Below are 18,441 nucleotides of genomic sequence, written 5' to 3' on the forward strand. Positions count from 1 at the left end.
ACAAGTAATGATGTCTCTCTTTGCTTTCTACCATTTAAAGATTTATTATTTTAGCAATTTATGAGTAAAAACACCACCATCATTATCACCACAAAAACACAGTACTAACTGGTAAACAGGCCATTAGCATGAAGAAACAGGCTAATGTTCTACTCTGTTACTGAACTTATCACTATTATTACTTTTATAGATATAAAAAAACTATGAGATTCTGAGGACAACTAACAGACTAAGAAACTCAAAAGAAAATCTAATTCATTATTTACAAAGTATTTACCTATAATAATAAACTTGCTAACTACTTTAGGCTTTTAACTCAGTATTTCTTATTGCGTCCAATATCCAAGAGACTGTATGATGTCTACTTTCTAAAAATCTGCCAATCTAATTATTACTCCTTTTCCTTTAAATTATCTTCACTAAATACTAAAATGTGGTTTTTGAATATTTACTTTTAATAATTATTTTAAAATATAAGCACTATATTATTAAAATTTCTATACTAAAGTAACATCTTTTGGATGAAATTTAATGACAAAAACAATTTTTTAAAAGAGTATAAAAGATAAATACAATTATCAAACAACTGTTCTTTTTAAAGATAGAAATTTTTTTGAAAGATTTTATTTATTTATTTATTTATTTATTTATTTATTTATTTATTTATTTATCAGAGAGAGAGAGAGCACAAGCAGGGGGAGTGGCAGGCAAAGGGAGAAACAGGCTCCCCACTGAGCAAAGAGACCGATACAGGACTCATGGGATCATGACCTGAGCTGAAGGCAGATGCTTAACCCACTGAGCTACCCAGGCGTCCCTCAAACAACTGTTCTTTGGAAATAATTTCTTCTAAATATTTATTGACCACCTCATGCTTATTAGGCATTGTGCTAGGTGCTTTGGAAGACACAAAATGATGAGGAAAACAGTATCTTTATTCACAGAGTTTAAAATCTGGAAGATATGACACATGTATACCAATAATAACAAAAAATAACTAAAGCATTATGTGAGAAGTGTCATAAAGCATCTTCTAAATTTACATTTTAAAGTCCTTTATGAATTCCAGAGAGAGGAATTACTTTGCTGCTAAGAGCACGAAAGACTTCATGGAGAAATTAATAAAGGCAGATCTTGAAGGATTTCCTAGCAGGAGTTTTGGGGAATCAAGGAAACAAGGCAGAAGCAACACTGTAAATAAACACATGGAATTTGAAAGGGGGTCTTCAACAAATGGTCAGATAAACCACTCAAAATTCTGTGACATGGATGTAAAAGTATGTTTAAGTCCATAAATGGAGGGCCCTAAATTATAAGCTAAAGAAGTTAAGACGGTGGGGAACTAGTTAAGCAGAAGTACGACATGAGAAAGAAAGACTGATTTGGTCTCATGTATCAGATGAAACAGAGATGGAGAGATGAAAGAAAGATTAACTAGTTAAGAGGCTTTTGCAATAGTCCAGGAGCAATGGTCTGAACTAACAGGGTGTCACAAAAAAGAGAGAGGACGGCATACACAGACACATAAGAAACACTGAAATGAAAAGTCTCAAAACTATTAAGTAAGAGTAAGACGGGTATCCATGTTAGAGGAGTGAAAATAACACCATGGGTTTTAAACATGTGTCACTGAGAACATGAAGGTATGAATTGACAAAAATAAGAAATTCAGAAAGAAGAGTTTTGGTAGTTGCACTAAATGCATGCATGGAGGGTTTGTGGATAATGAGTTAGATTTTATATATACTGCATGTCGTGGCTGAAAACATCTGGTTTCTATTCACATGGAGATGCAGGACTGCAGCTCAATGGAGAGATGGTGGCAGTAGCATGGGCGACTGGGGAGTCACCTCACAGACAGGGCAGCTGGACCCCAAGTCGTACTGACACTGAACAATCTACGTTACAAATCTATTATGTTAGAAGAAAATAAGTTAGAACATATGCAGACAGACAGCTTACCTCATTCTGGCCATATCCAACAGTATTTTATTTGTTGCCAGAATAGCTGGAGGGACATCCATTTTATTGGCATGTTTCTGCCTGGCTTCAACCAATTTGCCATATAACACAGTCTGAACAAAGAACAAAGAAACAACTCAACGTTTGTTTGGTTTTTTTTTAATGTACTTAGAAAAATCCGGTCCTTTATTTTTAGAGCTTCAGCTATTACATTTTCCCTTAGGATGAAAAATTAACTGTACTTCAGACTCATAGCTAAAGAACAATTTTTAAAATACTGGTAACAAAATTTTAAGCATGCATATAATCATTTCAAATTCTGCCTTTTCACAAAAGCCGTACCTGAGTCTCCTGCTCTTGAGCTGAAATAACAGGTTCTGAGGACTTGCAAGATTTTCCTGGTGAATGCACCGTGATGCTAAAATATTTAAAAGAAAATAAGTAGTAAAGGTTTTTCTTTCACCAAGTTCACTTTTTGTATCACCCCCAAAACGAGAATATTGTTCCAAGTCAATAGTAACATTTACTCTTCATAATACCAGTAAAATAACTGTGATTTATATGACAGCCTAGATTTTGAACAATTTCAATCAAATGCATTCATTATAATGGTAAAGTTAAAACTGTAATTTGAATTCATCAAAATTTAGTATACTTAAAAACAGCATTTGCCCCGTCCTCGTCCTCAACCATATTCTTTGAAATACTCCTTATCTATACTGAAGATAACTTTTTTTGACCAAGAGAGATACAATCTATGATTCTTTACTGTGACATCACTAATTTTTGGTTGGTGAGGAAAATTAGCATGGGATTAATCAAACTGTTCACAATTTTCTTCAAAATCAAACAAAAATAAGCCAAAGGGAATAATTTCTCTTTTGACTCCACAAAAGAAAGATTAAAAAACATGCAATTAGCAAACAACATGGAAGGTGCTAGGCAGCAAACTAGACAGAAAACCAATTTCTACAACAAGCATTTCTCATTGATAAATTAATTATAAAGATGAAAAGATATGAAAATGAAATTGTATGGAGTGGCCTATATAAGAGATGCCAAATTTAAATAAAGCCCTCTGTTGGTAAGGAAAGGAGGGAACATGTTTGATAGTTAAGAAATGTTTATAAATTTCTCTGCTGCAAGAATTCAAAATCTATAGTGTAAAGGAAGATTTTCACAATTATCAAATCTTATCACTAAAATAAGGAGATTTAAACCTGAGAAAAAATAACTCCAGTTCAAAGAATTAGTAATATCAGGTTACTCAAGATCATTATAAATTTGTTTTAAATAATATAATTATATTAACCTTTATCTTAGTATTTATAAAAGTCTTTATACTAATGTACTGCTTGGAGAATGGTATTTTAAGTTATTTCACAAATAAATTTTATTATCATATATACTGGCAAAATATGGGTAATATAGCCCTGAAGCAGAAATATACATGGAAAACATTTAATAATAAATGTTTTGCCAATGAATGCTATTACAAGTGCACAGAAGAAAAGTCCAAAATAACTATAATGAGTATCATCAAAAAGTAGAGATGTTGGGGGCGCCTGGGTGACACAGTCGGTTAAACATCCAAGTCTTGGTTTTGGCTCAGGTCGTGATCTCAGGGTCATGGGATCAAGCCCTGCATCAGGCTCTGCACTCTGCTAGAGTTTCTCTCTCCCTCTCCCTCTGCCCCTCCCTGCCTCATGCTCTCTCTCTAATAAATAAATAAATCTTTTGAAAAAAAAAAAAGTGGAGATGTTCTACCCACGAAACAAGAAAAGATTGCTATGTTAAAGAAAGAAGAAATGGAACAAGAAATAGTTCTTAGAAATTAAGATTTCAATAACTAAAATTAAAATCTTATTAGATGGAAGGGAATATAAAGTCAAGGACTCCAAGAGAGTAAACAAACAAAAAGAAATTGAAAACAAGAGAAAAGAAAAATGAGTAACAAAAAAGACAATTACTAACATCAAGGAAAATTAAAGTAGTGGTGGCCATAGCCACAGTTTGGCTTAGTAGTATACAATATTTGTGTTAAGTATAATAACGTAAAAACAAATTGTTAATATGACCAAAACTTGAAATATAATTCTGTTTTGGTCAAGGGGGGAACTGAAGGAAGGGAAATGGGGGAAGGGCATATGGGAGATAAGCCCTAATCTACCATTATAGGTCAACAAAAAAACTTCTAAAACTGATAGGTCCAAAAATAGTAATCTAAGCATGTCACTTAGAAATATGGAGGCAGGGGCTCCTGGGTGGCTCAGTTTGTTAAGTGTCTGACTCTTGATTTTGGCTCAGGTCATGATCTCAGGGTCATGAGATCGAGCCCCAGGACAGGCTCTGTGCTCAGCGGGAAGTCTGCTTGAGATTCTCTCTCTCCCTCTCCTTCTGCCCCTCCCCCCCTTAAAAAAAAATGGAGGCAAATATCAGTGAGCCCAGCTGATAAAGATTTGAGGATGACCACTTCTACAGAACAGAGCAAAGTGGGTTTGGGAAGGTTGTGAACTGGCTTGTTTTGTTATATGCCATTAAGTACCAACTGACTTTTAAAACCATGTACATGAATTATTTTAATGAAAATTCAAATGAACTTCAAAATAAGAGTTATTGATGTGTAAGCATCTTTCTCACTCCTATACACTAAGCCCATATATTAAAAGTAATTTCTGGGTGACTCCACAGGTATGTCAAACCCAGTATGTCTATCACTAAACTCATCCCCTAAATATCCAACCTCTCAAACCTGTGTTCCTCTTATGTTGCCAGTGAAGGGAACCTGCGATCAGACACAAACCTAAGTGTCATGTTCAAGTTCTCCACTTTCCTTAGCCCACGTGTCTTTTCAATCACTGAGTCCTAACAATTCTAGCTCCTAAATATCTTACAGTTGTTTCCTTCCATGCCCACTGCCACTTCCCTCGTCTAAGGTCCCACCTTCTCTTGTGAATGCTACTGCAATAGCCTCCTTATTTGTGACTCTACACCCTGATCCTCCTGCCTTCCATTCCCTCCACAACCAGAGTCACCGATCAAGGGTTGGCACACTAGGGCGCACAGGACAAACCTGTCTGTTCTGGTAAGGGTTGTAAGCTAAGGATGGTTTCTTACATTTTTAAACAGTTAAAAAAAATTAAAAGAACATTTTGTGACATGTGAAAATTATATGAAATTCAAATTTCAGGGTCCATAAATAAAGTTTTATTGGAACACAGCCACACTCATTTTTTTTTTTTTAAAGATTTTATTTATTCATTTGAGACACAGAGATACAGAGAGAGAGAGAGAAAGCATGAGCAGGGAAAGAGGCAGAGGGAGAGGGAGAAGCAGGCTCCTCGCTGAGCAGGAGCCCGATGTAGGGCTCGATCCCAGGACCCTGGGATCATGACCTGAGCTGAAGGCAGACGCTTAACCATCTGAGCCACCCAGGCACCCCCCACTCATTTCTTTACATATCAACTATGGCTGCTTTAAGGCTAGAAGAGCAAAGTTAGACAGGACCACATAGCCCTCAGAGCCTAAATTATTTACTATCTGATCCTTGATGGAAATGTCAACCTCTGTTCTCAATCATAAATTTGATGTCACTGTCCTACTGAAAATCCTTCCTTAGCTCCCAACTCAAATGCCTTTATGATCAAGTTGAGGGCTTGATAGGAACTGGATATTCTGGACCCTATTTAATTCTCAGTCTTAAATTTTCACCATCCCCCCTGCTTCCCTCTACCAGGTAATTGCTAGGACTGTTGAGTTCCTCGATCATATCACACCCTCTCTTGCTTTCAGGTTTTAATACGTGGGCCATTCCTCTGCTCAGAGAACCTCTCCCACGTCACTGAACTTCTACCTAAGCCTCAAGTGTAATTTCCAAAGTGTGTTTCCAAAGTGCTATAACCCTGGATTGTAATTTTATGTTCCCCTACCTGTATATCCCACTGGAGTGTAAACCCTGGGAGGGCCAGTGACTATATCTCTATTTTTCCCCACCAAATCCCCACGCCTAGAGTAATACCTGGCACAAAGATGTTTGGCAAAAACATAATAAATGTTTAAATAAAGAAATGCTTCAGCACACTGAACGGATATCTTATTTTATATACTCCTTAACCCTTTTGTTTACACATTGTAATTAATTACCCCATATCTAAACAAAAAGAAATTGTTTTGAGTGAGAGACTGGTATTATGGTAAATGTTTCTGTCAGATCCAAAATAGTATTATCTAAGTGAGAAATCCACTAGAGAGTAACAGTACCAGAGCACATTAACTTACATTCACCTGATATGTATATAAACAAAGTCCATTCAATAATCTGTATTTAGGTCCTGACAAGGTTTTCAAATTCTCCATCTTTAGACCTTCTGTAATTCTGTACATTCTCCACACTTTCATTAAGTCAGCAAGTCAAATATTAAGTTCCAAAGTACAACAGGTACCTTCACTATTTCTACCAACTCTAATATCTACCATTTTATGCTGCCATAAAATATATTTTATATGGCCTTGGAATATATATTTTATACATATGTAATGAGTGTTTAGATGCTAGAGGTTGATGAATATAGATTTGAAAGTCAGCTCTGCCATATGTTAGTTAGTTAACTTCTTAACCCCTGGTATCTTCAACTTGAAAATGGGAATAAATAATAGAAGCTAACTCATAGATCGTTGTAACAATTAAATGAAATATTACAAATAAAATACTTAGCATTTAGCATGCAGCTTGGCAAACAATAATACCCAAGAAGTATTAGCTATTAAATTAACATTAATACTATCATTTTATAGGTCTTCTTTAATAATTATAATACTGGAGGCTTATGCTTTAACTTTAACTTCCTTCTGCCAATGAAATAGCCCAACATCTGATAGACCTTTCTCTTTAGGAAAGAAAGAAAAAAGGTGTTGATACAGTAAACATAGAAAATAAACATTTTGAACTCTGTACCTTTTTTTAGGAATGTTTCTCCCAGAAGAAATTTTATCAGATCCTTTATGAGAATACATCTTCTCCAAGTTAGGCTGCTTTTAAACATATAAAGGTCCATTACAAAAAATCAGAAGTTTCAAAAACTTTCAAATACAAAAAAAAAAAAAAACAAGATACAAAAATCTCATGATGACAATTTTTCCTCTGATTAACCAAGTCATCAAATAAAAGTCATCACCTGAAAATAGCTCTTGGATTATCAACTTCTAGGATTCTAAAGGCAGTTAGAAATGTAATGTCCTATTTCTCCCAAATCTATAGAGAATATATGATCAAAATAATTATTTGAGGCACAGCAGATGCCAAAGGTATAAAATGATTCAGTTAAATTCTGCATACTTTAATAAAACAGAAAAACTTTACCAAAAAATTTAATTCAGCACATTTTCCTATTACTCCAGTGTTCCAATTAGCTGAAGTCTGCCTGTGGGTCTTTAATCTGTAATTGTTATCTAAGATCCAAAAACAAAGCAAGAAAGTATGTGTGCATGTGTGTGTGATTGTGTGTATAGCTTTAATGAGAACATTTAGGAATCATGCTTATTTTTTTTTATCAATTATGTGTATCATAATGTGTAAAAAAAACTCCAGGCCAAATGAGTTATAAAACAGGCTTTAAAAAAATTAAAATAAGTTACTTTCTCAAATATTTTTAACTGTCTTATTAGCTCCAGAAATCACATACTGCATATTTTATTCTATTCACATCACTACTCTTTCCAAAGTTTATATTTTGTTACATACGGCATTTCATTCAATAAAAAAGGAAATCAGTAAGAACCACCTCTTTAACAAACCAACCTTCTTCTCCGTGGTTAATTCAGTTGGTACTTGATTAGAGGAACACTGTTCAATGCCAGGTGGTACAGTTTTAGAACTAAAAAATAATAAAATTAAATTATCTCAAATGCTAAAATGTAATTATCTAATTATCTAATATCATAATGCATCCACTCTCAGAAACACAGATGAGATTCTATTACTGTTTTAAAACTGAGATTTTTTTTTATTGATTGATTTTTAAAGATTTTATTTATTTATTTGTCAGAGAGAGAGAACACAAGCAAGGGGAGTGGCAGGCAGAGGGAGAAGCAGGCTCCCCACTGAGCAGGGAGCCAGATGCGGGACTCGATCTTAGGACCCTGGGATCATGACCTGAGCTGAAGGCAGACGTTTAACTGACAGAGCACCTCAGGCATCCCAAAACTGAGATTTTTTTTAATTAAATTTTTTTTTTTAGAACAAGCTCTGGAAAGTGATTTTTAAACTCTTTAAAGTTTAAAGCTCGGGGTGCCTGGGTGGCTCAGTCGTTTAAGCATCTGCCTTTCGCTCAGGTCATGATCCCAGGGTCCTGGGATCAAGCCCCGCATCAGGCTCCCTGCTTGGCGGGAAGCCTGCTTCTCCCTCACCCACTTCCCCTGCTTGTGTTCCCTCTCTCGCTGTCTCTCTCCCTGTCAAATAAATAAATAAAATCTTTAAATAAATAAAATGTAAAAAAATAAAGTTTAAAGATCTTTAGAGTTTTTTAAGTTTAAAAGAAAAATTGATAATCTAATGCATAATATAGGGATTACCGTCAACAACACTGTATTATAAACTTCAAGGTTGTGAACAGACTAGGTTGTTCTCAACACAGAAATGATAATTAGGGCACCTGGGTGGCTCAGTTGGTTAAGCGACTGCCTTCGGCTCAGGTCATGATCCTGGAGTCCCAGGATCAAGTCCCGCATCGGGCTCCCTGCTCGGCAGGGAGTCTGCTTCTCCCTCTGACCCTCCTCCCTCTCATGCTCTCTGTCTCTCACTCTCTCTCTCTCAAATAAATAAATAAAATCTTTAAAAAAAAAAAAATGATAATTATGTGACATGATAGAGGTATTAGCTAAGCCACTGTAGTAATCATATTACAATATATAAATCTATCACACCGACATGTTGTACACTTCAAACTTACACAATGTTATATGTCAATTATATCTCAATTTTTTAAAAAAGGAAAAAAAACCCATAAATGATCGATAACATGTAAGGTACGAAAAAGAAGGCAACAAGTGTATTCCCTTCCCACCTTCTACACATAAGAAGGAAATATGATATATGGATTCTTCAACATTGATCTCAGTGCTGCTTCTTTAATCAATGGGAAAGTAGCTTTCTAAATACTATACTCAACTACTTCCTATCAATCAAGAAATGTTCTATGATTTATCTTTCACCCACTAATTCCCATCTTCAAACTAGCTAAAAGAGGTATGCAAAGCAATCTTTACTCATTTTATCTTTGTGGTGCCTGTGAATTGGTATAATTTGACATTCAACAACAAAAAACCAGAAGTTAAAAAAAAAAAACACTGAAAAATGAACCTTGGTAGAAGAAACGCCCTTGGACACAATTCTTCATTAGTTTGAAGGATAAGTTTCTTAGGAAAGTCTGTACCGGCTTCATGAAGCCAACATCTGCCCTATTGAACACAAGAAGAATCTTTTAATACATAGTGAGAAAAATTAAATCAAACAGGTGGGTGTCTACATCGCTTACCTTTTCTGTAAGAGTGCAAATCCTTATAAATCTGCGTTTCCCAGGAACTTCTACCAAGAATCCCTCAGCCATGAGCTGGTGGGACAAAGCTTTCCACCAACGCTCCGTTTGATCCTTGCCGCTGCCAAATAAACTGTGTCTGCGATACTGATCAGGAAGTCGCTGGGAATTCTGAAATTAGGAAGAAAATCAGTATCTAAAAATGCTTTTTTTAGTTAAACAGGATAAGTAAAATAGAACTGTCTGTTCATTTTTTGGATTTAACACTAAATTTCAGCTTTAAATACCTACAAAATTTTATGCCCATCTTGCTTGTTCTGAGTACTTAAGTCATATAAATAAATACATAACCAAAATAGTGTTCCTTTCTTGTGTGAAATAATGGCAGGTAATTTCACATATAATCCACAAGCATTTCCCAATGCCTAACGTTGGATAGGTTTGGAATATTTAACCTAGGCTATTCAGACCTTTTATTAACATACATTACTGTCTGAAAACAGTAATCATAAGCTGCAGCTCAAGACGAAAAGCATGGGTGTTAAAGGCAGTGTGATCCAACAGCCAGTCATCAGCAAGTGCACTGCAACAACTCAGTCCCCGCTGCATGCTGCGTTCACTGCGCTTTTGTCTACGAGGTACTGCAGAGTTTACTTAATCATTTCTGATTTAGCTGCTTTACGGAGATATTCCAGGAAAAGCAAGTGTATGCTACACAGATGCTGTTTTTGAGATTTTTTTTTTTTCCTAAGTGAAGGGAGGATTCCAGTGGGAGCCTCTGCACAGGCCATCACCTTCTGGCAATGTTGGGGGAGCTAGTCTGTCACGTGCAACTCTCTTGTCCTCTGATAGAGAGGACTCCCCCCACCTTCACCCTCTGTAAAGTACTTTTCCATTCACTGTGCCCTCTAACCACCTCCTTCACTTATCCTACACATTTAAGTACTACCTTTAAATGTCTATAGTATTCTATGAACATAAGGCTTTATGGGAAGTTGCTCCTGTCTAATGTATTTGTGGCGAATACAGCAGATGGTCATTCAAGGGTCATTCTAACCTTCCCCCACTGTAACTTCTTCTACTGTAGAATCTGCGAAGTTACAAATACTGTTTCTCAAAATCCCTTTCAGCTAGAGTTCTGGGTATGATTTAAGAGGCATTTTTACATGACATCTCTAAGCAGCAAACGAGCTAAGGCTACTTGTAGCTACTCCTGCAGGTGTGCATGATTGTGGAGGTGTTTGCTTCTTATGAGAAAGTGTTAGCCAAGAGCCCAGCATTCAACTACTAGCTTCCTAAGTATCAAAAGGCTCCCACTTTTTGGGTACAGATTATAGCAAGTGCAGGGTGGTTACCGGAGCAAGCAAAAGGGGACCCTCCCTGCTTGTCACAGCTCCCTGTTCCGTGCACTGTGGGGTCTGGTGCCGTAGCAGCAGCTTCCCAAACTGACAGATAGCTTCTTGTCACAGAAGAGGCAGCAGGTCTCATGACTGACTACTTTACAGTACAATCTGTAAGTTTTTTAATGCCCAGTAATAAATGGCTTTCTGTTTAAATTGTCTGGAGTGATTACGAGCAAATATAAATTCTGTATTTTAGGTTACACTTATATTTCAAAAACATTCATCCCTTGAATATGTCAAGAGGTTACTGTATTCTAAAACTTTAAATATAAAATGCAATCTAAATTTTTGAAACAGCCACAGCCCGTCAGTCAACATTTTTACATTTCACCTATAATTCATGAAGGTTTAATAATCAATGCATAGAAAAATCCAGGGATCGAAATCAAAACAATTCATAGGACGAGTTCCAGCAGACATAAACTCAACAGACATAAAATAAATAAAATCCTAAAACAAAACAAAACAAAAAACAGTGAAAGAGCCTAAATAAAGCCGATCCCTCACACAAAGGAAACCTATGCTGCCTTTAGATTAAAGTGGAACAAATGCCCATCAGAGACACTTCAGTGCCTAGAAACTGAGTTTAACATATAGGCTTCTGATAGGTTAGTTAACAGTCTATAACATGCATTCTATTTATCTTAAAAATAAAAATAGAGGGCGCCTGGGTGGCTCAGTTGGTTAAGCGACTGCCTTCGGCTCAGGTCATGATCCTGGAGTCCCGGGATCGAGTCCCACATCGGGCTCCCTGCTCAGCAGGGAGTCTGTTTCGCCCTCTGACCCTCCCCCCTCTCATGTGCTCTCTCTCTCTCTCATTCTCTCTCTCTCAAATAAATAAATAAAATCTTTCAAAAAAAATAGAAATAGAATTATTTTTATTAAAATGGGTAAGTAATGAGCTTTAGTATCATGGTGATTATATTTATCAAAATTTTATTAGAACAAGATTTAGAGAAATAGAAACACCCAGGTACAACATGGTACCTTTTTCCTTGTTAACAGTCCTTACCTAAGCCAACTGACTTTGGGTTGACTTGAAAAGAATGCTTAAAATCAAACATGAGAATTTCAGAGCTTGAACACTGGAGCTCTTTGATCTACATGGTTATTTTTCACTCATATTGCTAACAAATAATCAGAGGCTCAAAGATGTTAAGTGGTAGCCTAAGGTCCTAGAACTAGGAGTAAAACACAGGCCTCCAGAGTATTAGTTCTAATCTTTTATTACTAGATCATGCGAATACACACACAAATATACACATGCAATACATACATATACAACATAGATAGTACGTATACATATACCACGTATCCATATACATATATATACACACACACACTGTTTGTAGTTAGTACAGTAAGACTACCTGGATCAAGTCACAGCTCTGGTACTTACTACCTTTTTGACTGGGCAAGTTACTTAACTTACCCGGGCTTCTATTTCCTCAGCTGCTATACAAGTATTAACAATAGCTTCTATCTCTTGGGGATGTTATAAAGATTGAGTAACCAAGAAAGAGACTGGCTCAGTAACACTAACTTTCTTTTTATTAGTTAACAGTTGATCCTTTAACTCAACCTGAATTCCCTAATCTAAAAGAAGAACCATGCTAGGGGCACCCAGGTGGCTCAGTCGGTTAAGTGTCGACTCTCGATTTCTGCTCAGGTCATGATCTCAGGGTCCTGAGGTTGAGCCCTGGTGCTAGGCGTAGAGCCTGCTTAAGATTCTCTCTCTCTCCCCCCCTGCCCCTCCCTCCCACATAAGCACATGCACATGTATACTCTCTCTCTCTCTAATAAATAAATAAATCTTTAAAAAAATAAAAGAAAAACCACTACTTAGTATCTAGTCAGATTTCCCTGTAACACTGGTAATGGGACTCTACATCTACTGGGGGCTTACCCTTGTAGTAGGAGATTCTATTGCTTGCAAACTAGTAACACCAAAGGTATTAAATTGCCTAACTGGTACTTATTAGCAATCTCAACACTAAAATTATTCTTCTAGCCTTTCCTTGCATAAGAAAAAAACAAACGAACAAACCCCACAAAACCTGAAGTGAATGAACACATTTACTAGTATGAAGCAATGAGATTTTTTTCTAATCAGCAGGGAGTAATTGTTCTTCCCCTCATGATCAATAATTGCAAATACTGTATACTGTGTGAATAAATTTACACTGTCTTGTTTCCAAGGCAATCACCATGCCCAGAAAGCTGCTATAGAGAATACAGGGATTTAGGCATTGATTTTAAGGAAGGCACATGTTACAGACCCACTCCTTACCAATCTCATTCATTCTAGTATCTCTAGATCATTCAATCTAAAAATAAAAATGTAAAACTGCATGTGAACAGCATAATGAAAACAAAGGGCATTAAACCAGTAGTCAGGAAAGCTGCTTGCTTATCCTGATTCTGGCACAAAGTAGTATGACCTAGGCAGGTCCTCCAACTTTCAGGGATTCAGTATCAACCACTGTCAAATAAAGTGATAGAGATAAATAGTCTTTTTGCTCTAGGAGTCTACACCTCCATGGGACACACTCAAAAAGGGAAATTATCTCATTATTTTCTTTTAAAAATCAGGTTGGGACAATAAGGAGCACCAAACTGGCATATCAAGGAATATGGAAACCTACTAACTGATAGGTAAGTGTTAGAATAAAGAGAGCAGACTGGCTAGAACCCACGACCGACCCAAAGTAACACTTTCTGATAAAAGCAAAATCTCTGAACCTCTATCTGATAGAGAAAACAAACAAATCTGCCACTTGTCTGAAGTAACTTCTCTAAAAATCACAATTGTTTTGTGTGGTAATTCTTTCTGCTACGAATGCCACACTCCCCTCCACCTTTCTTCCCTCATTCCATCTCTGAATGCCAAAATCTACTGTATCTCCCACAAAAAAGAAATCTCCAGTGATACTGATAGAATCACAAAGACTTCTCTAATTTCCTGTCTATTAACAAGTACTCTCTCCAGAACTTATATTTATTCCTATGTCCTTTATCTCTTTCAATGCTACACTATACTATTTCTTCCCAAGTAACACCTTCCGTACTAGAGGATGAGTTTCATATAAATCAGGCTTTGGATTCCCCACAAAACATAGTGCCTTACACACACACACACACACACACAAAAGATGTTTAATAACTAGTGGAAAAAATTGGTATGAGCTCTAACTCTCAAGTTTTATTTTTTTTTTTAATTTTATTTATTTATTTGACAGACAGACATAGTGAGAGAGGGAACACAAGCAGGAGGAGTGGGAGAGGGAGAAGCAGGCTTCCCGCTGAGCAGGGAGCCCAACGTGGGGCTTGATCCCAGGACCCTGGAATCATGACCTGAGCCGAAAGCAGACGCTTAACGACTGAGCCACCCAGGCGTCCCAACTCTCAAGTTTTAAATCTCTATGTTCTTAAACTGTGAAACAAGCCCACAGTTTCTGTTTACATTTTAACTTCTTTTCTTTTGTCTCTTTCCCAGTTCCTACAAGCCAAAGAAGCTCACAGCTACCCCTTCCGGGCTTAACAAAGTCACTTCCGGGGCTTTATTCTAAGTGCAAAATAAAATCAAAAGATAAAAAAAATAATTATCTCTTTGAATATATTTCAATCAGACAAAATAGCTTATCCAGAAAATTAAAGGGATAACCCTCTCCTGTTCAATACTTTGAAAATTATAGAGGGTGATTAAAACCACCAGTAGTTTTCTACTCTGCCCATAGTCAAAGCATCTTTTATCAAAAGTATTACCTAATTCTGGAGCCATGACAAGACTTAGCACTTTGATAATATGATCAGAAATGAGGTTTCCCTTAACATCCTGGTTATGCAAATTAAGTACCGTGTTTCTGTTTTCTAATCCAGAAAATGATAATTGCCTACCTTACCACTTATTCATACAGGGTGTTTAAAAATATTTATGTGGTGAGCTACTTAGACAGCTAAACCAAAGTTTCTTAGGCAACATTTCTACTATTTAATTTCTAACTAAACTTGTGCTATTTAAAAACAAAATTTTAAACTCCATTCACAAATACCTGGATGGGCCGCATAACTGTTTATACTATTAGAAAAATCTTGTGTAAGAAAGGAGAATCACATGCTGCTTAAATTATATTTCTTATATATATATGTTACAAATATTATCTCTTTAAAACTCTGTTTTCAGTTTAATATATTTATCATCTTACAGATCAAAATTATCTACAAAGATATCAATTTTTCCTAAATTAGTTAAGGTGGACGATTTACTAAATTCCTAAAGGAATCACAATTATAATTTTTAAAACAATATCCCAATAGATACCAAGATCACTGAAATGGAAGGGGAAAAAAATTACCTTATTTTCCCTGTAGTTAATGCCTACAAATTTCTGTTAAGTGGTACTTTTTGAAAAGTTTCACACCCTTATCTAGCAAGGGTAGTATAAAATTTCACAAAGAATAAACTTCTTAATTTGAAGACTCCCAAAAGAGACTGTCAGTATAAGCGGTCTGACTTGGTTTTCAAATAATAGGTGAAATCCGATCCCTCTTGTGGCCAGTTCAAGTTTGTGTAGGAGCCCACTTACACTTATTTGCTGATACTGGATACTGCTGGCTTATACCAAATTAAAACAAGGATAATTTTTATAAATTACACATTCAACTGGGATACACAGGTTTTGAAGATGACAGAGACAGAAGAAATTTTCATAGCTCTCGATTAAACTTAAATCTATCCCTTAAAAAAGATACTAGCAAAAAAAAAAAAAGATAGTAGCACTCAGCAGCTAAAACCAAGTTCCTTAACTTGGAACACTACTTAAGTAATTAATTAATAGTGGCAACACAATTAAATTTCTAATCAAACTGGTGATTTAAAAACAAAATTATAGCGGGGCTGGGGGAAAAAAAACCCAAAAAATAAAAATGCACAATATTTTAAACTCCATTCAGAATCTAAAAACATCACTACCTGAAAAGTTAACATGTTTTCAATATTTCATTAAAAATATTTCACAAGTAACTTAACATGTCCCTTTCTAAACAAGATAAAAACTCAGAAAATATTTACATGAAGCATTCAAGTATTTAACAAATAAATGCTTACCAAATTATTTTTTAAATTCTACATATAAAGTGAGAATATTAATCTCTACTTTTAAGTATATTTTTAATAAATATACATATTTGTGAAGGATTCTACCTCCCACTTTGGTTTATTCAACTAATAGCAATGCATAATACTTGGCTCTCCTTTACAGACTTCTAAACCAGGAATAAAATCATATGAACAAAAGGACTACAGACTGTAAGGGTCATGACTTACTCAAAGTGTACTTGCAAATGTTAGCATAATTCTGGAATGCTAATCACTAAAAAAAAAAAAAAAAGTAGCTGAATTGACTATCGCTATTTATTCAATGGTAAAGCCAAAAACAAAAGAAAACAAAACAAAAACCTTGGAATTTTAAATACGATAAGATGATAAGAAACAGAAAAGAAGAAAACTATACGAAATATTGTTACTGAACTTAGACATTTACAAATAATCACTGAATTAAAGTTTTGCTCAAAGAATTTACTACTTTCCAGGGCACCAAAAGAGACAATTTTGTTCCACCTATCTCCTGATACAATGAAAGCTAACTTTTCTTGATTATCCTAAGAAAGACCAGTTTAGGGATTTATCCAACTGTAATCTAATAAGCTAATACAATGTTTCTAGAATGAGGTGCAGAGCTGAACATCAACTTGAAATATGAAAACAGCAGTACATGTGGTAACATGTAGGTTTTGTCAAAAGTAACGAATGCAGTGCTTAATTGGAACTTAATATGGCTCTCTGACTTTCCAATAACTCATCTAAAGCCAAAGCTGTAAAACTAAGACAACAAACTTATGAAGAAAAGTGTAATAGGAGTGCAAGAAGAACTATAAAGGTGATTCACAGGTATACTTACAGATCCTTGGAGAAATAAAATCGGAAGCCCAATTCCAAACCTTTCTCCTAAGGTTTTCACAGCAGATAATAGCTGGAAGGCTTGTGGACCAAAGTCCTGTGATGTATCACCTGAGTCATCAATGGAAGAGCAAGTATCCAATCTAAGTAATAATATGATAGAAAGCTTAGCTTAGGCATATACCTTTAGAAATAAAAAGATTTCATGTAATAATTAACCAAGTAAAAAAAAAAAATCTCAAATATGCCAACTGCTTCATAAGCTAACAAATAAAGTTCATTACAGCCAAGATCATGTGAAGTACGTAAAACATGAAATATAAACCATAATATAGCTTTGCATGTTATGTTGATGGTTCTCGACCCTAGTACCCTGGAACCCAAATTTCACAGGAGGTACCTCGGACCATAAACAGAAGAGTAGGGAGATTCAAGCAAGCAGAATGCAGAAGTATAGCTTGAAAAGCTCCACTCGACTGATTATATAAATACTGGACTTTTGGGTTAGGTTGTAATGGGAGAAAAAGGTTGTTGCAAAAAAAAGTAACTTAAAAACCGAATCTCCTATGCAATAAATTATTAGCTTAAACTCTGATGACTGTAAAATATGACATAAAGATAAAGTGCACCTCATTTAAGTCCACTTGGAAGCTACATTCCTAAGCCATCCTTCAGGTAGATTTGGAATTATCATTAACACAAATGAGAATTCTTTAAAGCTAGGTGAGAACAAAAGGACTCCTTAGAGAAAATCAACTAATACAGTTCAACTACCTAATTCCATTACTTTCTTTATAACAAATAGCTTTGAAATAGCAGTAAGAATACAGTCAATATTCCAGATATAATATGTTTGGGGGGGAAAGACTACATTTAGGTTTATCCTCCTATTCTAACTTCTTTATAGGATACTTAGCTCATTAATTTTCTTTTCTAGTATGAATATTTAAAGCTATCAGATTCTCACAAAGTACAACCTCTGCTGTATCTTCCAAGTTTTAATGTATATTATTGTAATCATCACTAAAGTTCTAAAAATGTTTTTAATTTCCAGTCTGATTCTCTTTGATTTATGAGTAATTGAAAGAAGACATGCAAATGGCCAACAGACACATGAAAAAGGGCTCAACATCGCTCGGCATCAGGGAAATCCAAATCAAAACCTCAATGAGATACCACCTCAGAATGGCTAAAATTAACATGTCAGGAAACGACAGATGTTGGCAGGGATGCGGAGAAAGGGGAACCCTCCTACACTGCTGGTGGGAATGCGAGCTGGTGCAGCCACTCTGGAAAACAGTATGGAGGCTCCTCAAAAAGTTGAAAATAGAGCTACTCTATGACCCAGTAATTGCACTACTGGGTATTTACCCCAAAGATACAAATGTAGGGATCCGAAGGGGGACGTGCACCCCAATGTTTATAGCAGCAATGTCCACAATAGCCAAACTATGGAAAGAGCCAAGATGTCCATCAACAGATGAATGGATAAAGAAGATGTGGTATATATATAGAGATATATATATATACATATATATGTATACATACACACACACACACACACACACACACACACAATGGAATA

The 18,441-nt window shown here is 35.7% G+C and overlaps 1 protein-coding gene across 7 annotated transcripts in view; it reads right to left on the bottom strand.

Moving 5' to 3' along the window:
• The window catches only part of WRN (WRN RecQ like helicase), a 155,426-nt gene that overhangs the window by 23,221 nt on the left and 113,764 nt on the right, over nt 1-18,441 (bottom strand). For 6 of the 7 annotated variants that reach the window (XM_032413455.1, XM_032413451.1, XM_032413452.1 and 3 more), the window contains 7 exons: nt 16,858-16,999; nt 9,495-9,665; nt 9,320-9,417; nt 7,760-7,835; nt 6,917-6,993; nt 2,305-2,380; nt 1,963-2,075 (listed from right to left, as the gene is read on the bottom strand). In XM_032413455.1, the coding sequence (XP_032269346.1) occupies nt 1,963-2,075; nt 2,305-2,380; nt 6,917-6,993; nt 7,760-7,835; nt 9,320-9,417; nt 9,495-9,665; nt 16,858-16,999 (753 nt within the window). The remainder of the gene's footprint in view (nt 1-1,962; nt 2,076-2,304; nt 2,381-6,916; nt 6,994-7,759; nt 7,836-9,319; nt 9,418-9,494; nt 9,666-16,857; nt 17,000-18,441) is intronic. The other variant, XM_032413453.1, reaches the window with a different exon arrangement.

This window comes from Phoca vitulina, unplaced genomic scaffold, assembly GCF_004348235.1.
Source record: "Phoca vitulina isolate PV1807 unplaced genomic scaffold, GSC_HSeal_1.0 scaffold15, whole genome shotgun sequence".
Taxonomy (NCBI): domain Eukaryota; kingdom Metazoa; phylum Chordata; class Mammalia; order Carnivora; family Phocidae; genus Phoca; species Phoca vitulina.